Here is a 23512-nt window from a genome sequence, read left to right as displayed (position 1 = left end):
TTGATTTTTTTCGAAATCAAACTAAGTATACCAGCGTATTATTTGGGTCACCTAGATAGGTTATAACAGGATCCGAGCAGAACTAAGGGAATGAGAGCACTTTGAAAATCCTGAAAAAGTCGTTTTCGACGTCCGTTTTTGAAGCCAAAAATGGGCATTAAAAATGCCATATCTTGGCTATCGTAACGATTTTTTTTTTCGGGAACAGTATGCTCTCATAAAAAGAAAGAAAAATGGAAAATAACGGGGGTTTATGGAATTCTATAGGGTTGTATATTAGTATTCCCAGAAATGATATACGTTTTTGTCTTATTTATAAAAGTATATTTTTTTGATATAATGGCATACATATTTTCAAAATCCAAAAATAAAATTATTAACTATATTAAATAAAATATAGTTAATTTTAATAGAATAATTGGCATCTTCGAAAAAAAAAGAATGAATAGATATTATTGTATTATAAAGAAAAAGTAATCTTATTTTCATACCCGTTGATAGGATGATGATCGTGAGTTACACTCACATCACGATATTGTCTGCGGAATATTATTTATGCGTTGTAAAAATATAAAAGGTAGGTATTATTTGTACATTCTATATAATTAATCAAGACAGTCTACATGTTAGTTAAATTTAAACCTAACGAATTTTGCAGCTTTTCCAGATGCAGTCTTAAAGTTTTATCATAACCGACTCCTCGAAGTCTTTCAACTACAGCCACTTGTGTAGAAATTTCCCCCAAAACCGCCGTAACATCTTCAGGCATAAATTTAGCCAAATGAATCATCAATTGGAAGTAGTTGGTGGTATTTAAGGCCATATATTTTGTGGTGATGGTTACTACAACTTGTCGAAATTCTGGTTTAACCTGTGGTATTAGCGGTGAGTTTGTGATATGTTTAATAACAGAAATGGCGCTGCTTCTTTGCGAGTGAAAAATGACTAAATCGAACAAACCATGCAGAGTTTTATTTATAATAAGTTTGAATAATTCTAAAGTGCAAACGCCACTGTTAGCAATATCGGAAATTATTTTGAGGGCTTTTAGTAATTTGGCGTCCGATTCTTTCACTGGTGGCTTAAAGTAGGAAATGTTAATTTTTTCAAGAATAATATCGGCCATTAAGATATCATCGGTCATACAATTAACTATTGGAGAGTCGAAAGTAGGATAGTAAGGCAAATATTTGACGACCATATCCTTAAGGGTTCTTTCCAAATAAGGGTCGTTAAACACATTTAGAGATGCCAAGGCAGAAAAATAAGTTGACCAAGTTTTCTTAATGGCATTTAAAACAAATTGATGAAGATTTTTTTTGCCTAATAAAAAATCCATTGGTAATAAAAGAACTTGCACCAGTTTTGTTAAAATTGTTACTGCTTTGCTCCTATTATAAATTAAATGCCCTAATTTTGAAAAAATATTGCCTGCATATTTGTAAATTTGCAATACAACGGGTTCATTATTTAACGGACCAGTTAAATACTGCAAAAGGACTTTATCCAGGTTACCAAAAGCTATATCGCATAACCGCAGCACTTGACTGTTTGCTTGTAGTTGAATATTTTTCGATTGATGACTCATATGATCAATGAAGGATTTCAAAGGTATATTAGATTCTATTAAAGTAGTTTTTATTGGGTGGAATATGTCCAGCTTAACAACTTTTTTGGTAAGCTCATGCTGATAGAGGTCATATTCAGACAAAAAACAAATTTTAATCCAACATTCCAAGACGATCGCTTCTTGATTTGGCATTATTATAAAATTGTCGGGGTAATTTTCCAAAACACAATCCAAAAAACCCGAAGCGATTTTGGGGGAGACCGCGTCACCGGTAAAAAATTGAAAAGCATCGTTTGCCAAAGAATTATTTTGACAAACTGCCAATCTTCCGGCTATTTTTCCTGCTAGAGGCGGCGGGTTTGAGGCTGTGGCTAATTTTTTTAAATTGTGATAAACGTTTACAAAAAATTGTTCCCACCGGGACCAAGAGTCTGGAGAGCTGCACTTTTCCAGCAACGTGGCAATTAAACTTAAAGATTGATTAAGGTCATTGAAATAACAGACATTTTGATATTTGGGCAGCCATGGACCAAATATGAGCCACTGATGCAATTGGAAGTTCGAGCAAAGATTAATTGTTACTTCCAAGTTCTTCAGGAAATCTTTGATGAGGTGGAAAAGTTTTTGGTTCGTAGAGGCTTCTTGTAGCATGTCATGGATCGGAGGCGCTATTCTTTCAATTGATCTTTCCTCTCTGACGTATTGAAGAATCTGAAATATTATAATTTCACCTATTATATTGTATTAAACTTTTCTGAAATATAATAATATTTTTATATTTCAGAAATACTTTTGAAAATGTGAATAGAAAACTAGGAATGTATAATTGAGTACCTAGTGGTATTCTTTTGGAGTGGTTTGATAATTATTTAAAAAACAGACAGCAGATATCTCTGTCACCTGTACTTAAGAACACATAATGCATATCCTTATATGATCTCCTATAATAGTATGCTAATTGAATTTAAAATGGTACGATTGAGTGTTAGGCGTAATATGAATGATGTCTTATTTATTTACTACATAACTAAGAACTTAAAATATAAGAATTGTTCTTTAATTAATCATCTATCATTTGCTGTTCCTAAAATCAATTTGAGAATAAGAAATAACAATCTTTTCCAGTGTTCATCCTCAAGTTGTTCTCCATTTAATAGAATGATGCAAGAATGTAATAATTATATACAAAAATATGATATAGATCTCTTTAATATTAGTATTCGCCAAATTAAGACTGATTTTGTATCCTTATCTTATTAATCATTTACTTGTTAATCTGTTCTTTTTGTTTTTAATTTTTAATTGTAAGTAGGTGTATTTTATTAAATGTTATTAGTTTTAGTGTAGGTTTAGTTTATCATTATTATTGGTTTTCCTTTTTCTTTCTGCAAGCCAGTAAGCACTCCCACATATAATTACATTTCAAATGTGTTTGTAAGAGTATAAATAAATAAATAAGTAAATAATAAAGTATAATCCCAAAAAACAGTGAATAATTGTAAATCAGTAAATTCTCTAGAAGCTAAAAAACATGTAATTAACTTCTAGGAAAATAGGTTCTTGCTTTTTTAGTTATTTATAAGAAAATCTCACTTTAAGTGTTTTTTGAGTTTTTTTCAGAATGTATATTATATTAAATACCTATATTTATTATATAGAAATTTAATTTAGACATCTGTTAATCTCCATAACATTTACTGCAAGACCAGTAGTTGAAAAGCATGAAATGTATTTTTTTTTAATTTTGGAAAATTAGAAAATAAAAGATTTTTCTTACTTACCAATGTGGAATACATATGCCAAACACAAGTGCTATACTTTTTTTCCAGTGATAAATGATCTAAAAATGCTAACATCTTCTTCTCTACTTCTTCAACATGAATACTGCCTAGTGCCATATATAACAAAATAACATGTCTTATGCCAGTGTCTGATAAATCTTTCATTTTATTTGGACCCAGTTGAGAATAGATTCTGCCCTTAATCTTACCCCAGTGCAATGGAAATTCTCTTAAATGCACTAAAAGTAGACCAACAAACAACTCAAAGTCTTCGCTACATTCTTTTGGAGAAAATAAAATTTTATCTAAAGTCTCTACCATATGAGTAGGAGCAGTTTTACTGGATTGTTGAGATATATTTAGTCTTTTGCTATAAAAATCCCAAGCAATTTGAAATATATTTATTCTACATTCTTTTAACCATAAATGACTAATCAGAGGTTCAATTGCCTTTAATCCTATTGTCAATGTCTCACTGCCCCCTTCACTAAGCAACTCCTTAAATTTACTTTCGAGAAATTCATAGTTTGGTTTTATTCTTTCACTTTTTAAGCTGACATCTTCAAAGTTGCTGTTAAATGTTTGTATAGCTGCAACCTTCTCAAGAAAACATAAGGAATTTAAAGGAACTTCTTTTTCCAATGCTTTGTTAAAACTTTCCCAAAATATGAAATGGGTTGGAGATTTTTTTTCTGTTAACAATTGGGTCACAAGCCAAAAATTGTTTAGGCAACAGCAAAATTCAGTTGCAGTGTTATATATAAAAAAAATGTTCTTTATGACAACTTGCAAGTGACTTCTCATTAATTGGCAACTATCATCACAGATAAAGGACAATACAAGAATATAATAATGAATTTCAAGTAGAGCATGGAAGAAGTGATGCAACAAACTCGTCTCATGTTTTGATACTTTTATACCTTTTAAAAGAGCAGTATCTTTTAGTTTGTTAATGTTATGTAAAGGGGAAATAACACTTTTCAAATGAAGCAAAATTTCTTCCTTAAACTGGTCATCCAATGGGCAATTTTTGCTTCCTAAAAGGCACTGGATTAATCCATAAAGACCTTGGTTAATATATCTTCTGCTTTCCACCACATCTTCCAAAGAAATTTTATTATTATTTAGCATAATGTCTTGAATACAAAACCATCTGGATTTAACTAAACGGAGCACAGTCTTGGAGTCCTGGATAAGATTTTTGGTGTTGTAACTATAAGTTCCAATAATTTGTAATAAGTCACTTTCATTTTTAGTATAATATTGTAATGTTTCCAAATGTTTAAGCAATAATTGTTTTGAGTTTTTGTCACTGCATTCAAACAAATTACTCTCTGGTAACATTTTAATTATTTTTTCCGCTGACATGTGTGATTGGTTTGTTTTCTTACATCAGCTGGTAAACTAGAGATGGGTCGCATTCTCACTTGACTGTTGACTGATACGAGTTGTAAAAACCTTTTCGCATTCTTACAAGCAACTTCTACCAACTGGTCCTATATGGTCTAGGTCTAGGTATTAATAATAATTTAAACTTTTCTATACACAAATATCTTTAATTCCAATAGGAATTGTTTTATGTATTACATTTTAGATAAAAATTACCTACATATTCCTGTACCAAATTATTGCACTCAAGATCTCACTTGACCAGACTGGTATAATATATTTTATTTTGCTTAGAATGCATAGGTACAATATTTTGTCGTCATCTATAAATCAGTCTGACACCTATGGCGTAATCCGTTGAACCACCGTCTGTAGATTACTGTTGTAATCTATAGACGGTGGTTGAACTTTTGGCGTCAGCTGATGTATGTCAAAGTAGACACTCTGCACCTAACCTCAAATAATACTAGTTCACGTATTTCTGAAATAATTGGTAATAAAATAGATTATTTCGTTTATGAAAGGATTCTGAAATAAAGCAGTTCTAACGGCACAAAAATTAAAATGACCCTTTACCATTTTGGAAATTGTGCGGCTCTAGTATATGTACCCTACTATTTAACATACAAACAGTCTGGCCTGTAAGTAAAACTTTAAAAATATAAGGTATAACAGAAAAAATGTATTAAATTATTTATAACTGCTCCAGTTCTGAATATGGCGCCTTTTGGAAATGTGTACAAGGATGTTTTATATACATGTTCACTCAACTCATAAAAATGATGGTTTTGGCAACATTCTTCTCAGACAATATTGGAGATGTTGGTAGTGACATTTTAGGAGTAAGTCATCCTTTCACTTCTATCCAGGTAAAACATTATGAAATCTTTTTTAGGAATTTTTAAAATATACAGTAGACTTGGCAGATCTAGTTGGCTTATATTTTATCCTTAATGGCATACCTGGTAAAGGACACAGCAAAGTTTTAACTGCGGGACTTGGATGGGCAACGGCAGAAGTACATAATGTAAATACAAATTCAAACTAAATAATTAAAGGTTTCAATATTCTAGGTTTTCCTCTCTAGAGTTTTACTTCTCTGGGTAGGAGCCAGAGGTGCCGAATTTGACTGGATTTACATTCAAAAATGTTTGGAATCAAATGTTCTATTAGTTCAACATATCGCTACCGCTACTTTAGTTTGGCTTTGGTCAAGACATAATTTAAATAAAAATCTGAAAACCCTTATTACAGTTTTGCTAATTTTAAGTTGCTACAAGCCGTTGTTACTTGAAACACTTATTCAAGTTTTAAAAATAAGTCCTTGGTTAGGGTTAGTTGTAAAGGGTGTCTTTACTCTCATTTATGCTACTTTTACTTTAACCATTTATGCAGGTATGTCACACATTACTGGGATATATTGAAATTATATTGCAGATTTATGTCATAAAGAAATTTTCCATTCAAATGCAGTATGACTTTTCTCTAATAAATTGAATTATGTTATTGAAAAATTGTTTGTTTACCTTCATAGATTCTGTGAAAAATAAATTGGACCATTGTCTTTCAGGTAAGTAAATATGTAATCACATTGGTTTAAATAGTTTTTTTAATTTTGACGTAATATATTTTTATAAAGTGTATTATACCAAAACATTTAGGTCAATACAATCTATAATATTATTATGATGAGAAGTCAGGTAATGCTACATATTTTTAACAAAAAAAGAAAATACTTAGGCATAGCTTAACATATAAAATCGTAAATCCACAAAACGTCAAACAATTTTAAAATTATATAATAATATCTTAAATAGTAAAACTAAAAAATAATAAAACAGGTTTTCGCGCGATGTTACAACAAACATTCCTAAATTGTTCGACAGTTTTGCAGCTTAGTACATATAATTTTTTATTATAAGTTTAATAAAACTGATGCATTACAAGATTAAAAAAAAAAGAACATCTTTAAAATCGTTTTTAAATAGGTTTAAGACATCAGAGTTTAATATTTCAAATTATAATTTGAAGAGTGAAATATGCAAAAGGGTCCAAGTGCCATTTTTCTCAAAATGCATATTAATGAAGTGTTGGGGTCTATACGCCACTAGAAAGTTGCACTAAATAATTTATGTTTCTGTGCTGCCATCTTGATGATATTAAGAATCTTTTACAAACAGGCCCAAGTGCCCTTAATATTGCACATCATGCACATGTTCATTTTAACCTTATTTTTTCTTTTAGATTGTAAACAATTGCTTTTCGTCGCTGCTATTGTTTTTTGTATTTAAAAATGAGTGAGAAATTGCAAATAATAAGTGAAAATATTGAAAGTGCTCCATCTACAAGCATGGATAACATACCAATAGACATTCAAAGGAAAAAAAGGAGCAAAACTGATGACGTTTGTAAAGATAGCCAAGTTAAAAGAAACAGTGGACAACCTTTCAAAAAGAAAGAATCCTTCGTTCCAGGGAAGAAGGGTCCTTCTGAGGTATGCCAATTTTCAATACTTTAATTTCCAGGTATCCTGTAAGTGCAACTTTGCTTGCAAGGCGTTGACACTCGAGGCAAGAAAGCAAGTTTTTCAAAAGTTCTGGGACCATGGGCAATATGCTGAACAACAGAATTTTTTGTGCATTTAATCGTAGCCGATCGATAGTTCTAGCCTGGACACTTATCCCCGCTTCCATCGATACCTCACAACAGAAGCCGAAATCATGCGAGGTGACGACCGCATCGCGATGGCAAAAATTCCGCGCTGGGGCACATATTTTGCGTTGATTCGAAATAATATTTTACTGCAGTTATTATTGTAGTTTATAGTAAGATTACGCATTTAAAATTTTAAACTACCAAACTATTTTGAAAAAGTAATACAGCAATGCAAAAACTTTTCCATAGCAACCAAGATAACCCACAAAAGTATTAAGAATAAGTTTTTGAAAATTTGTTTTTTTTTTCAATAATCTTCAAAACCACATAAAATATATATATATATTTTTTTTATATGGCATATTCTTTTACAAGTAAATAATGTGCAACTTTGGGGTAAATTATCCATTTTCGTATTTTGAGGGTAGACGAATTTGAAACACCGTTTATGTATATTTTTACAATAAAATAAATAATAAAAAATATTTAAAACATTTATCATATACCTAAAAATACGTAATAATAAAAAAAATATATTATCTTGTAAAATGTAAAATATTAGGTCCCGCGGTATCTCCACTTAGTCGTTCCACTGTACGGCGTGCGCCACCAAATCTCGGCTTCAATTTTGACGCCACGAAACCAGTGTCACGGCTAGTACTATCGATCGGCTACCATTTAATAGAATGTGATAACATAAAGCGCAGAAGACATGGCACTTATGAGACCCCGGAAGCTAGCAGGAGGCAACGTACCTATAGATATTATTTACTTCTTCCTGGAAACTCTAAGTTGGAGGTTTGTAGAAAGACATTTTGTGATAATTTTTCGATTGGAGTAAAAAGAGTGAAACTTATCTGTCAAAAGCTTGTTAAATGCAGTGACATTATATTGCGTGAAAAACGAGGAGGAAAACGTAGCAGAAGAGATTATTCGTGGAAATCATTGAGTTTATATCCTCAATCCCAACACGAGAAAGTCATTATGGAAGAGAGAAAAGTTCCAAAAATTATTTGTCTGAAGATCTTAGCATCCGGAAACTTCATGCAGCTTTTCTTTTAAAATATACCGAAAATAATACTGCACCACCTGTATCGAGGCAAACATCAGTTCAATCTTTCCATTGGCCCTCCAAGAGTCGATACCTGTCCCAAGTGCGACCTATATAAAGTGGATTTGAGAAAAGCTGTCAACCCCGTACAAAAAAAGGACGTGGAATTGAAACAAAAATTACATCATAAGAAAGCAGAAGCTGCAAAAAAAATGATGAGCAATGATTGCAAAATTGGAAGAGTTCTATATACAAAAACAGTTCTATATACCTTCATTGACACACACTCAGAACTCAGATGTATTACAGTCGCCAATTAGCTTGTGTGAACTTTGGTATACACCATGAAGATAAGGGAACGGGATTCTTTTACCTTTGGGATGAAACTACTGGAAAACGTGGTTGCAACGAAATAGGTTCTTGTATTTTTGACTTTCTGACAAATCAACTGAAAACTTCCAAAAAGTCATTGGTTGTATGGTCTGACAACTGCGGAGGTCAAAATAAAAATCAAGGAATCTCAGCAGTCTATATTACTCTTGTTGCCAAAGGAGTTTTTGATGAAATTCTGCACAAATTCCCACAAACAGGACATACGTTCCTGTCTTGTGAGGGACTTCGGACTAATCGAAAAAGTGAGAAGAAAGGAGAAACCCGTTTCACGTGATTTAATCAAAATAATTAGGAGCGCCAGACAAAACAATCCTTTTACAGTCAAGCACACGGGAAATTTCTTTGCCTGGATGTCATTGACAAAAGAGACTCTACAAACTGATAATGATTAAAATAGATGCAAATCTGTTACAAGAGGGTTCTGTTGAAGGAAAAACTAACTACTCTGATTTAACACCATACCGCAAAGTGAATATTTTTAAGGTACATACTACCATAGAGTATTTTAAAGACCTAGCTGTAATATTTTCTGATTCAAATCCAAAAAAAAGCATGGCCTGCTGCAAAAATCAAAGAAGTTAAGAATATGGTACCTTATCTAAAGCCGAAGAACCAAGTTTTTTATGAAGAGCTTATACAAAAGATGAGTGAACACGCAAACTAACGTTAAAATAGTGTAGTTTTAAAAAGAGTTTAGAAGTTACTTTGAGTTTAAAATAATATTGGCACGTAACACTATAGCACTAAAATTTGTGAAATGGCACTTGGGTCCTTTTGCATATTTCACTCTTGATTTATGCTTGTGAGAATTGAGATTTCATTATCAAAAAAAGTTCACAGTCACATTTTTGCCAATGACGGGATTAAAAACACTCGCCCTATTTTAATTTTAGTCAAAATAGAACATTTTACTTTTTCTTGCTTTTCTTTGAACTTTGTCAAATATAAAAAACACATGTTAATAATTATTTAAATATTGATGTTTCATTTTGACTAAATTATTGAAAATGAAATTTTTGGATTGGACGCGATTCTCTAAAAAAAAAATAAGTACAGTCATGCATAGATATACATCAGATTACTTACTTAAAGTTAATTATCTAATTATAGACTTTTATGGCTAAAAGAATGTTTAAAGCTGAAATATTCAACCCTTTTGAAGTATCTTGATGTCGTCTTAATATTCGGGTGTTTAATATTTTTTTCCTTAAGTATTCATTCGTGATATACAATTAACTTTTGAACCGACCATAATAATAATTAGTCTAGCTTTTTCTATACTTAGGTATGCGTCTTTTATCGTCAAGATTTCTACTACGTCTTAAGCTAGAAGAGATTATATAAGAACCATTTAATCAATACAATAATAAGTATATACAGTTATAGACACCACCTGAATAATATTGCTATATTACATATATAGGTCTACACAATGATAATATTATAATACAAAAATAATAATTTTTAGGTCATTTAAAGAAAAAAAATACTGAAACATGACGGATGAATGAAGTCACAAATAAACAATGAAAAAATAAATATGTATGATTTGTAAATGAAGGGGTTGAAGATAATATTGCACTAATAATAAAATAAATAATAATGTCTTCGATTGTGGCAAATAAATTCTTTGATTCTGCGAGTACATGAGCGAGCACAATAATAAATTGGAGTTTTGATTATGTTCAAATTAATATATGTATGTACAACATAGTTTTGTGACCAGGGAGGGCAGGTATAGGTATAAACCAGGTGGTTATTTGGTAAGCAACATTTGTTTCTTGTAGAACGTTATTTAGGTTTTATATTTATAGTATTGATTTACCGTAAAGTAGGGCTACTTTGTGACATTGCCACTTTTAACTAAAATTAATTTTTTTACCAGGTCGCTAAAAACGGTAGAACTATTTAAATTTCATATAACAAATAGTGTACCGGGTGCGCCATCTAGGTCAATATGACAAAAGCCGGTAGCAAAACATCGCTCCTCATACCAGAGCAGAGTTGAAAATTAGGCAAACAGTTGTTTTTCGATTTGTGTGTAAACTTTCTATTGAGCGCAAAAAAACCTGAAAGATTTTTTAACTGAGGTAAGTTTATATTAAAATATAATATGTTTGCTTGCTTTACTGTAAAAATTCTATACTTTCGAGTTTTTTTTTTATTGATTATTCAATTTTTACGAAAAAAGTACAAAACGAGGACCGACTTTGTGACAAAAAAAAATGTCACAAAGTAGCCCCTTACCTGTTAAACAAAGACCAAAAAAATTGTTTTCTTTTAGATACAATGCCAAGGGCGTACAAAAAAAAAGCTGGCTGCCGCAGCTACAAAAACTATACAGAAGAAACGTTAGCTGAAGCTATGATATATGGTATACATCGAAATACTTTATGGCTGAAAAATTAAAGAACGGCACAAAAACAGGCCTGGACAACAAAAAGTATTTACCCACCAAGAAGAAAGATGCATTTGCCGCCCATATTATCACTGTGTCAAATTTTGGTTTTCCCGTAAGCACATTTGATCTAACATGTATAGTTAAATCGTATATAGAACGTCAAGGCAAAAAAGTTAAGCCTTTTAAAAACAATATGCCATGACCTGATTGGGTCAAGTCCTTTTTGAAGCGACCACCACAGCTTTCACAGAGAATCGCGCAGAATATTACACATGCTATAGAGCTGCCACTGATGAAGAAACTAAAAAAATTTCTTTGATAATTTGAAGGCTTGAATTTGAGTTAGAAGGAATTCCTGCAGAAAATATATGGCAATATACCATATATATAGCAAATAACTACGGCAACAGAGTCTCTTCCATACCAAAGGATGAATTTTCAAGCCTTTTTAAAAAGGTGACGAGTCAGTTAGAAGAAAGAGGACCCGATAGCCTAAGATCTGGTTTTAGAAAGACAGGCATTTATCCTTTAGATCGAAACGAGGTCATGGACCGTTTATGCACTCGTATTGTAACAGCAGATACCGAAATAGCTGAGGTTATGGGTAATAGTTTTATTCAACACCTTACCAATGTAAGGACTGACGCAACCAAAGGGAGGCAGATCAAAAGAAGAAAGCGCCTAAACGTTCCACCAGGTAAAAGCATAAGTAGTAGTGATTTTTAACATTCTATCTGCTCCCATTTCTGCTGAGAATACGCAAAACAACGATGACCCTCAACCTGGACCCTCCGGCACCCAACAAAAAAGAAAAGCCTAAAAAGCGGTCGAGATAATGGATCAACATCAGATAGTTCCAGTGAAAATCAGGATCAAATTAAATACATGGAAAATGATGACAGTCCATGGGATGAACATTTTTCCTGTGATGAAGATGAACGGGTACTTGAAGAAAGAACTGTAGCCTAAAAAGCAGAAAAGTCAGAGGGAAAGTACGTCGTTGTTAAATTTGAAGGAAAGCATAGGAGCGACAGTAAATGTGATGGAACGTGTTGGAAAGCAGTGGAAGTGGCCCCAAAAGAAGGACGAGATATTTTATAGAAATGAAGAAATTATTTTGGGCATAAATGCCTCAATTCAACGTGGAAGAAGAGCGTTATTTGACATTCCAGAGTCAAATGATTTTGTTGTGTAATCACAGGTGTATCATTTAATATTATTTACTACCAGTTTTATTAGTTTTCTTTTGTTTAAAGTTACCAACATTTTGTTAATATTTTGCATGAGAGCATTTAGACATGTAAAATAAAAGTTATTTTGTAATTATTTATGTGTTTTTATCTATCAAATATCCTTATTTAAAATTTTAATATTATATTATTATATTCTTTGTATATAAATAGAGCATGGGTGTTACTTTGTGCCAAAATTGTATTTCACGTTAAATATCAAACAAAATGATCCCTGTCACAAAGTAGCCCCACTTTACGGTACCACACTTATTAATTGCTAAAACAAAATATTGATCCGAAACTTTTATTTTTTTGTTATTTACTTGATGCAATTACGACTAATACCAACCCACCCTAGTTAATAGAAATAGTTTTACATAATTAAAGCTGTGTTTTCAATGGAATTGATGAAATGTACCAACATAAATATTAATTTAATTAGTTTTGCTGTACAAGGTACCAAAAAAAAAAATATAAATGTTAGTGTTTCCATATCCTTATCTCATATTATTATCTTCTTGAAAAGTAATAGGAATGATGATTCTAATGAGAAAATGTAAATCTCACGATATGAATAGTTCAATAAACAAAAAAAATTTAAATAACATTTCACTAATTTAAAAACAACATATAATTACAATAATGATAATTCTGATCTTTCATTTACATTAGTTAGTTAAAAGAGTGAATGCTGCTTGTTCTATTGGAGAGACTACTTGAAAAAGATAATATGTCAAAAGCAAACCACTTGGTTATAGCCATGCTAATAAAAACAGGACCTTTCAAAACTCTTAACACATCACATAATTTTTTTTTCAATAGTCTCTCCTAAGCTTCAACAGTCTACCACATGAGTATCATATTCTTTTTACACTGACGGGTATATCACAAATTTAATAATGAAACGCGGGTTCCACGCAAAAATAAAATACATTAATACAATATTCACATTTACACACTCGAACATACAAACATGCGCACCTTACACTATATTTACCTACTTAAAACCTTTTTTTATCTTTGAATTAAAACAGGTAAGTATTGAATCTGTGGTTACATCAAGAAAGTTGTAATTACAGAATGGAACATGAGGCTGAGCAGCAGCTGCTGTTGCCACCTTTACTCTTTTGTCGTTGATCTATAAATAAATGAGAACATTTATTTTTGATTATGAAGCAGTACTCAAAAAAAAAAAAATTTACCCTGTGAATTTGGTTCCGGGAGGTTTTCCCTAGGCACCAAATGCATGACAGTCGTCTTTCCAAAAGGCAATCCTAATGCACCCAAAGTCACGTTGCTGTGCAAGAAACGCCCCTGATAAATAAGTCTAAGTATTTCAGCCTTTGATACAGATTCCTGACGCCAATCTATAAAAATATTTACTTGATGTAAAATATAAATTTAATACACTCTACTTACCGTCTGGCCAATTGTCAAAAACATGCTGAGCTATGTCTCCAGCAGAATCACTCGGACTAAACAGGTATTCTTTGGTTTTGCCACTAACTAAGATTAATCTTAAGTTTATCTATAAAAAAATACAAATAGTTATATTAGATATAATAGTTGTATATACAGAAAATCAGTTCAGGATCTTAGAAAAAGATGAAATAGACAAAAACACTACTTTGGACAATATCTAAATATAGAGGCTAATTTGTTTCTGATCTTTAAGGTTTCTGGGGAAGTAGATTGACAAACAGCTGATTTTTGAAAATCACATTTTGAAGCTGATAGACTGGATATTTTGTGGTAATATTGGTGAGGCTAAAGCTTGTTAAATTAATAATTTAATTTTCTCTAAGGAAAAAAAAGATATTTAACATAATCTAGTTCCACTGGATTGACAGCATTATTTTTACGTAAAACATCTTATAAATTCAGATTCAGTATATATTATGGTAATTAACCAATTTACAAAATAAATATAGTATATAAAATATTCAACAAAATAAGATTTTAAATCGCAATAAAGCACTTGAAGTATAAGTAGGTACTATCATTAAATATCTAGCATAAATAACAGATAACAGGTAACATCAATAAATAGAAAAGAAGACACACTTTAAGCAAAGTCAAGATAGAAAACTATATTGCACTTAAGCAGATTTTAAAAGTTGTTGAAGTAACTCAGAGAACAATGAAACAAATCTATTAACACTATTTGAGTTAATTTAAAATACAATGTTGTTCAAGGTAGAATAATCTAGTCTGTCTGAGCACTGTAGTAGAAGGAACATTTAAATTAAGCTGACACAACAACTCAGGAGACTGTATTACATTGTTAAGAATCTTGTATGTTGTGACAATATCACAGTTTTTACGTCGAGTCTCCATCTTTTCAATGTTCAGCAATCTATACATTTCACTGTAATTAATTACAATACAAGGAATATTAAGCTTGTAAGCAATGTATCTTATGAATTTACATTGAATTTTTTCTAGACACATTATATAATTAGCATAATAAGGTGACCATCTACATGAATTCGACTCAAGTTGACTGCGAACCAATGAAAAATACAGAAGTTTGATGGAATTAATACTGCTGAAATCATGAGTGTGCCTCTTAATAAAACCCAACTTTTTGTAAGCCTTATTACACAGGTTTTCAATATTTTTTCAAAAAGTTAGTCTGCAATCAAAAAGTACCCCAAGATCATGTATCTCTGATACCTTCTCAATAAGTGAACCCATTAGATGGTACTGATGGAATGGTGGACTAAAACTCCTGGTAAATTGAATATATTTGCATTTTTTAGCATTTAGGACCATTCTATTGTTCTTGCACCATAATTCAAATTTGTGAAGATCAGAAGAAAGTTCATGATGTGCCAAGTTACTGTCTATAATTCTAAAAATCTTAACATCATCAGCGAAAAGTAACACATTACAATAATCAAAACAATGAACAACATCATTAATAAAAAGATTAAATTAAAAAGGGGCAAAATGGGCACCCTGAGGAACCCTAGAAGTCACTGGAAAAGGACTAGAATAAAAGTTATTTATCTTCACAGTCTGTGTTTATTTTAATACCTAGAAGTGCCCTCTGGATCCTTGATACACAATTTCAGAAAAACATGCAATCATATCTGATGTGTTTTAATGCAATCATATAGTTATTTTGTTCAAAACTATTAATTAATTTAAGTCAGTTTTCAATTTGAATGATATAGTTATTAGATTATTAAAGGTTTGAAAGAAGCAGAATATGCTTGTCAGTCTTTTGGATGTTCTAGAAATAAATAAGGAAAATTTTCTAAGTGTTGTTATTGATGAGGAATATAGTTAATTAAATATAAATTAAAAGGGTTTGAGTTTACAACTTTTCTATGGAATCATTTACAGTTTAACCCCAATAAAAACTAATTAGATTATACTTAAGTAAAAATTGATATTTATGCAAGGTGCACACTAATATTGCTTTATAAAATTCAGATCAACATTTAAACAAAAGGAATGACTTATGTTGTTCTCTGTAAAAACCTACTGAATGTTTTAATCACAGTAATGAAATAATAATGTCATTATGGTGCCTTTGGTGAAAGTGTAAATTAAAAATAATAATCGCAAACGAGACAATAAAGAGAAAAAGGCAAATTAGTGTAAAATTATAGATACCTACAAGAAAAATGTAGGTCGCCTTATGTCTATGTTCTATGAGGAGCAGCTAGTAAAGCTTGAAAAAAGGAAAAAGGGTGCGGCGGCGATTCTCCAACACGATCCTTACCTTATCCGCTGGAATATGCCTGTTGGACATCGTTATCTACCAGAAGGGCATCAAACAGAAATGTTTTTATGCAATTAAGAGTTGGGAAAACTTAATTTAATGGACTCATTTCTACACCATGATGATGACAGCTAGTGGTAAACTCGGATGATTCAGGGACGAACAAAACAAACATTTTTTTACTTCCTGCGCTCTAATTTAAACGCGGGTTCGATCAAGATTATTTTATTTGTGTTCGACTGGATTCGGTCGTCTGACCGCGTACTGCTGCCACACGGTACACAAAAATGATCCCGATAAATAAATTTCTGGTTCGAATTAAAAACAATGCAATTCACTGCAGGCAGACGACAAATCGGTTTTCTTTCCGATTGTGCTGCTAAGGCGCACGCGCGTTCCTTTTCAATGAGAAAGTTCGACTTTCGTCCGCCAACCACGGATCACCCTTTGTTGCTCTTTTGACAGCCATTTTGTTTTCGTAGTGACCTTCTTTTACGTCATTTTGACGCATGACATAAGGATTACACGTTTTTCTACTAGAGGGCGAAAACTTTAAGAGATCACAGCTTTAAGGAAGCAGAAATATTTGTCTTCTATAATCAAACGTCTCTCTGGGTTTCCATTAAAATGTTTATTCAGTATCATCAGTTTAAATATTCAAATATCATTATAATCATATCAGATTAGCAGTCGTACGAGAAGGTCGTGTTTGCGCTCGTAGGAAGCTACTACCGGTACTCACTTTTGTTTTTTAATTGCTACCTCATCGAGGTATTATCTAGATGTAGAGAAAGGGTTATCATATTTCTATGGATAATTAATACCATAGAGAAAGTAAAAGGAGAGTGTCCGAATCATCATAGATTAATACTATTTAGATAGGAAACTCGTATAAGAGCCACTGAAACGTCGAGGAATGTTGCACCCACTGAATTTTGAGGACATACAACAGATATAAAGCAATTATTCGTTAAACTTCTGAATTAGTTTAATTACTCAGTATATTTTATATATATAGTATTCCGTTACGCATTAAAACTAGAGAATACTTTCATACCTAACCTTAGCAAAGTCAGCTGTGATTAACTACTGTCAGTCAAGTGTCAGGTCTGTGTGCTTAGTGCTTTTGAATTATTTTTATTTATTTCCTGTATTTAGAAAATACACTGAAGGAAATCACCCTCCCTAAGGATATATTTATTTAATTGTCACAATAAACCACTAAGAACTCGTGAAGAGTAAAACCTGATCTCAATGGACTTGAACCCATATTGAAATATCGAAAAATTGCGTTTTTGTTTAATATATTTTTAGACTATGGAAGATGAAAAGATGCCAGATGATAATAGAGCCAAATTATTATTAACGGATCCTAATCAAAAGGATGCGAAACGTATGCGAACGGATTTTGATACGGAAGACACCTCAAGCTCTTCCAATAATTCTGAACAAGTTTCCAATAATGATAATGATTGTTCTACAGCGAGCACCAGTAAAGACAGCGGTGTTGCAACTAGTCCTACCAATGAGGGAAATAATATTGTGATTGATAATCCTGAGGATACTTTGAATATATCGACTGGAAACGCACAGACTGTGAATGGTACTGAAGAAGGATTAGGTGGTGATGAAGATGTAAATGACAGGTAAGTCAAAATTGAATGAAATGTCATGTAAAGGAAAGTGTTATTAATGTCAAGATATAAAGTATTAAACACAAATCAAATATATTATCATGGTATTACTTCATAGGTAGGAGAGAAAATGTCATTATAAAATAAAGAATGAGTAAAATTCTGAGTAGATTTCATAGTCATATATTATTTTTATTTATTTACGGAATCCATTTACAAAAGTGTTATATAGCATACCCATACAAACATATATATTCAGATACAAAACTATCTATAAATCAATGAAAGGTGTAGATGAGTTAATTAATTAAAGCCCCTATGAAATAATATTCTTTAACTGCCCCTTAAAAGATGTAATCCTAGAGTCAAAAAAGCTTATCTGTCCTGACAGACCATTAACATTTCAAGCCATTCTTGTAATTGGCTCATTTATACCATAATAATTTGGTATGGTGGAATGGGACTGAAAATATTTCTGATTGTCTATTCAATTTGGAAGGCACACTAAGTTTAAAAAGAGACAATAACTCGGGACAATCTATAGTAGTAGTTAAAACCTTATGCATAACACATAAGTCGAGTAATGTTCTTCGTGACTCTAATGTGGGTAAGTTTAGGTTATCCCTGACCCACTGATAGTAATACTCCTGTCTCCTTTAACCACATCTAAAGGCAGCCACCCTTAAAAATTTATTTTGAGTTTTATCAATCTGCTCAATGTAGCAGTTATATGATGGGGACCACACAATTGAGCCATACTCCAAGATGGGCCTAACAAGAGAGCAATAAAATAATCTAAAAGTAAACAAAGACAAATCAGTTGTAGACCTATTTTCATTGCCCTACCAGTCATCTGATTGATGTGACTTTTAAAAGACAACCTGGAGTCAATAAATATTCCTAAGTCAGAAACCTCTGTTTTGACACCAATTGCTACATTATTTATTTTATAAAGAAAAGCAATAAGTAGGGTTTTTTTGCTTAGAAAAAGTAATCTTATGGCACTTATTGATATGAAGGGACATTCTATTCAAGTGGCACCAATCAAAGAACAAATTAACATCTTTTTGCAGAAGCACAGCATCAGAAAGGGATGTGATAAGCCTAAATAGCTTCACATCATCAGCAAACATTAGCACATGACAATCTTCAAGTTTCCAAACTAAATTGAGAGAAGAGGCAAAACAAAACAGGGCCTGAGTGAGAGCCCTGTGGCACCCCAGATGGCACCAAAATTTCAGAGGAACATGTACCTCCAAGAATAACAATCTGGGTTCTACCTCTGATGAATCCCGAGATCCACTGAAGAAGAGGCCCCACAATACCTAAAGCCCTAAGCTTCTGCAAGAGTATCCCATGGTTAACCCTATCAAGAGCCTTGGAAAAATCTGTATATATTGAGTCAACCTGAAGTCCCTTCTCCAAGCTGCGGTAGAGGTAGTTGACATACAGCACCAAATTAGCATCAGTAGATCTGCCTTCTATAAATCCAAATTGCTCAGGATTAAATAAAGATTTAAAACTCCAGGCAATTCTATGACTAACCAGGCAGTCAAGCAGCTTTGGCAACTCAGACTGGTTACACACAGCCCGATAATTGGAAATTTCATTTCTACTACCAGATTTAAAAATGGGTTTTAGAAAACTTCTCTTCCAGAGAGTGGGATAAGAACCAGTACCTAGAGATTTGTTAAAAATGAGCAGTATTGGTTTCATAAGAACACAAACACATTTCGTTAGGAAGAATGCCAGAATTTCATTCTTATGAAATCCTGTTGGTATTTAAAACCCCATTAACCTGGAAAAAGTTATAGATGCTAAAGCAGTTGGCCAGAGAAAGCACAGACTCTCTGTCATTCTCCAGACAGCCAACCACCAAACCAAGATCATCATTCTCCCATCTAGCATGTGGTAAATTGTAATCACCTGCCAAGACAAACAAACTACTTGAATATCTACTATTCACATATTCAACGGATTCACAATGGCTTAAATAGGCTTGAAGTGAAGATGGAGATGGAGATGGTATATAAATGCAACCAACAACAAAGCTTTGATTATCTATTGTAAAAGTCAAATAGATCTGATAAATATCCACATCAACAAGTGGGATACCAATTCTATGTGTACATAAACTCTTTTTAGCTGTAATCAATACACCACCTCCATGAGCCTTGGTAGTATTCGTACCTATTTGCGATCATATCTATATAAATAATAGTTTGATACACCAATTTCAGCATCTGAATATTCAGATGTTAACCAAGTCTCTGCAATCATAACAATATCATAGCAGCAGCAACTAAGCGCCTGCTGAAAATCTTTTATTTTAGTTCTCATACCACCTGTATTAACATAATACACGCAAACACCTGAAAATTTTTGTGTAAAATGTTGATGTAACTGTTCTATTATATTATATTTGAGTGGTTTTTTCTTAGGTCAACATTAGAATCAACAAATGTAGGGCCCAGAGACACAAACAATGTATCTGTAGAATCCTGTGACTCAGAAGGGTTCAGTAGTAGACGCAGCAGTTCAGAAAACACAATGATAGACAGTACGGATACTTATCCACATTCTTCAGATGAGGAGGTTCAAGTGAATGATGTTCTGACAAAAGAAAAACCCAAACATAATTGGTTTTTGCTGCCTCAAATCAAGACCAGACAATATGGTAAGTAAGTCAAATGATGTGATCCTTATTTCAAATCAAATTAAATGAAATATAATTTTATTCATCACAATTTGTATAAATTATAAACCTTAAAATAATAGATATCAATTATAATTTATTGTGACAATTAAACGACAACTTTGTGATTGTAATACAACTAGAGTAGCCCAAGCTAAATACTACGGATAATCCTAATGATAATGAGGGCAAAATCCTGGCTAAGCACATGAGTATTCCTTCCAAGCCTCAAAGGCACATAATATGGCCCACCTTTTTAAATTAAGCAAAGTTTTGTAAAATCAATCAAATATTGTTGCAATAAAACTAAATGACTTAAAAACTTGTTGAATGATGTTGAGGTGTTAAATATTCCTCAACATGGTGCGTTTGATAACTTACTATGATTTCTAGGTATAAATAGTTGATATAAATAATGTGGCATTTATGTACTAAAAATAACTTTTTTGAATTTAGGTTTTCCAGCCAAACTAGTCACCCCTAGTCTATTTCAGCAACGTTGCTATGGTTCACTTTTCAGTGTCCAAAAGTTAGAACTGATGTACAAATTAGAAAAACACGAGGGCTGTGTCAATAGTCTTAATTTTAGTCCGGACGGGAATTATTTAGCGAGTGGTTCCGATGATTTACAGGTAATGGAGCACCGATCACGCTAATCATCGCATGCCTATTATTCTATTCCTTTCATTTAGGTGATAATCTGGGACTGGAGAGTCGGAAAAGTTCACGTAAAAACCGACACCCAACATAGAAGGAACATTTTCCAAACGAAATTTTTAGACTTGAAGGGTCCGGATTTTCACTTGGCCACTTGCGGTAGAGACGGATTGGTAGATTACATGCAAATTAGGAACGACGGACATTCCGAAAGCCGAAGGTTGGGCTCGCACAGGGGGCCCTGTCATAAATTGGCCGTTTTAAACGATCAACCTCAAGTGGTTTTAAGTGCGGGTGAAGATGGGAAGGTGTTAAGACACGATGTGAGACGAAGCAGACCGGACAGGTGAGTTTTTGTAATAGAGAAATTATTTGTGTGCTTTTATTTAATTTGTTTATTATTAGGATTGTACATGTAAAAGAAGAAGAGGGAGAAGTGGCACTTTATAGTATTCACGGTCATCCCTTGAATTCTAATGAGTTTTGTGTTGCAGGTCGAGCTTCTTCTGTAAGTATAGAAATAGCTAAACTTTATGAACCCTGGAATGTGTGAAAAGAAAATACTCTACACACGGTACCAGAAGAAAATCATTATTAGATTATATTAAAAGCTTTGTTTTCAGGTAAGGATATATGATCAAAGAAGTAGTTCGAAACCTTTGGCGGAGTTCTGCCCGTATAAAAAGACTGACGATCGATTTTCGCGGGGGCTGCACATCACTTGCGCCGTGTACAATCACGACGGGCGCGAAATTTTGGCCTCGTATAATGATGACGACATTTATTTGTTTGATACTGATAAGGGATGCGGAGAGTACGTGCACAGGTATTCCGGACACAGGAATGGAGCCACTATCAAAGTAATTCATGTTTTATCAGAAGTTTGTTTTCATTTTATTCATTTTCTTTATTAGGGCGTTTCGTTTTTCGGCCCCCGTTCAGAATTTATAATGAGCGGCTCCGATTGCGCCCACGTGTTTTTCTGGGAGAAACGAACGGAATCGATCGTGCAATTTCTGTTGGCCGATGATAACGGTGTAGTCAATTGTCTGGAACCGCATCCACAGTTGCCGTTTTTGGCCACCAGCGGACTTGACTGGGACGTCAAAGTACGACCACATCATTAGTCAATATTTCAGAGTAAACGCACTAACAGACACTGATGTTTTAGCTTTGGGTGCCGTCCTGCGAAGAGGAACCGACACTAGTAGGACTGAACGCGACAATAAAAGCAAACAGAAGAAATCGTTATCATGACGGACGTTCGGAGAACCATCAGGTATACGATGTAAGACATGGCGATACGTTGAGGGTTCTTTTATGTAATGCGAAATTGTGTTCGTTTCGGCATCATATAAAAGAAACTTTGCATGTATCATAAGTGATTGTTTATATTTATTAGCATGAAAATATTTTTAGTATTCTTCTGATTCTGAAAGTGAAGATCCGTTTGATTCGTGGCCTTTCGGATGGTAGGATCGGTAAGTAGTCAAACAAGGCGAACTCTGAAGTTTCAAAAACAGTGACAATAATAATTGTTTCTTATAATATAATTTTATTGTTTTTGAAATTTCATTAATTCTCTTTGTTTGGCTACGGGACTGTTTTTAAAGCTTCAAAATATTTATTGTTTCTTGTAATTCTAAAATTATGACTTGTTATGCGCATCGTACTTTTGCCCGCAGGTACTGTGGATGCTCTGGCATAGTCTGCGAGCGTCGAGAAACTCCCGACAAGCGGCAGGTGGCGATCGACGTAATCGAAGACGGAATTCTGGCGAGAGGGAACCCGTCGGGCAGCAGGAGGCGGAGGAGGCGGAGGAAAACGACTCGAACCCGTGGAACGTCGATTCGAGCGATGACGAGAGCTCCTCGATCTCCTGGAGGTCCGACAGCGAGGACGAGGATCCGCTCGATGACGAAAACGGAACGGTCTGTGCCACCTCTTGATTTTTTTCTCGCATACTTTTTTAGTTTCTTTATTGTTAATTATTACTATTATTTTTTTAAACTGGGGATCGTTCATAAATTACTCAAACGCAGCTTTATTTTTTGTCGTCATTGTTTGTTACGTGTACATATATAATAAATACATGCTTTATCTGTAAAAATGAAACTAATTTCTAGCTTTAAAAAAAAAATGCAATTTATGAACGGTTCCCCTTTATTGTATTTTGTGGAATTTATTTTCGAAATATATAGAGTTCGATGGTAATTTATTTATTTATCTACGGAATCCAATTACATTGTAATCATAAAAATATAATAAGTTACATTCGAATTTAGTCAAGAGCATCACACACTACATGACTCAATATAAAG

General features: G+C 33.0%; 4 protein-coding genes across 5 annotated transcripts; 2 read left to right on the top strand and 2 right to left on the bottom strand.

Annotated features, from left to right (window-relative positions):
• Positions 1 to 301: 301 nt before the first annotated feature.
• Positions 302 to 5060, bottom strand: LOC126737701 (protein MMS22-like). The gene is made up of 2 exons (XM_050442698.1): positions 3352 to 5060; positions 302 to 2281 (listed from the first exon to the last, which is right to left on the bottom strand). The coding sequence occupies exons 1-2, from the start codon at positions 4717 to 4719 to the stop codon at positions 620 to 622; spliced, it is 3030 nt and encodes a 1009-aa protein (XP_050298655.1). The 5' UTR covers positions 4720 to 5060; the 3' UTR covers positions 302 to 619.
• A 106-nt stretch (positions 5061 to 5166) lies between these two features.
• LOC126737702 (transmembrane protein 147) lies at positions 5167 to 6254 on the top strand. The gene is made up of 4 exons (XM_050442699.1): positions 5167 to 5381; positions 5450 to 5582; positions 5636 to 5758; positions 5814 to 6254. The coding sequence occupies exons 1-4, from the start codon at positions 5305 to 5307 to the stop codon at positions 6162 to 6164; spliced, it is 684 nt and encodes a 227-aa protein (XP_050298656.1). The 5' UTR covers positions 5167 to 5304; the 3' UTR covers positions 6165 to 6254.
• Positions 6255 to 6331: 77 nt separating this feature from the next.
• Positions 6332 to 16604, bottom strand: LOC126737435 (ubiquitin-like protein 3). Its single transcript, XM_050442337.1, has 4 exons — positions 16206 to 16604; positions 13892 to 14000; positions 13675 to 13839; positions 6332 to 13610 (listed from the first exon to the last, which is right to left on the bottom strand). The coding sequence occupies exons 1-4, from the start codon at positions 16233 to 16235 to the stop codon at positions 13546 to 13548; spliced, it is 369 nt and encodes a 122-aa protein (XP_050298294.1). The 5' UTR covers positions 16236 to 16604; the 3' UTR covers positions 6332 to 13545.
• A 231-nt stretch (positions 16605 to 16835) lies between these two features.
• LOC126737800 (DDB1- and CUL4-associated factor 8-like) lies at positions 16836 to 23405 on the top strand. 2 transcript variants are annotated; one of them, XM_050442852.1, is made up of 9 exons: positions 16836 to 17851; positions 20281 to 20516; positions 20991 to 21166; positions 21227 to 21537; positions 21597 to 21699; positions 21815 to 22051; positions 22106 to 22300; positions 22363 to 22479; positions 22877 to 23405. In XM_050442852.1, exons 1-9 carry the CDS (start codon positions 17523 to 17525, stop codon positions 23138 to 23140), a joined length of 1968 nt encoding a protein of 655 aa, XP_050298809.1. In that variant the 5' UTR covers positions 16836 to 17522; the 3' UTR covers positions 23141 to 23405. The 2 variants fall into 2 exon arrangements, with proteins under 2 accessions (XP_050298809.1, XP_050298811.1); XM_050442854.1 differs by having other exon boundaries at positions 16839 to 17851; positions 22363 to 22470.
• Positions 23406 to 23512: the final 107 nt, after the last annotated feature.

This window comes from Anthonomus grandis, chromosome 6 (genome assembly GCF_022605725.1).
Source record: "Anthonomus grandis grandis chromosome 6, icAntGran1.3, whole genome shotgun sequence".
NCBI classification, from domain to species: domain Eukaryota; kingdom Metazoa; phylum Arthropoda; class Insecta; order Coleoptera; family Curculionidae; genus Anthonomus; species Anthonomus grandis.
This window is presented reverse-complemented; position numbering and strand designations above follow the sequence as displayed.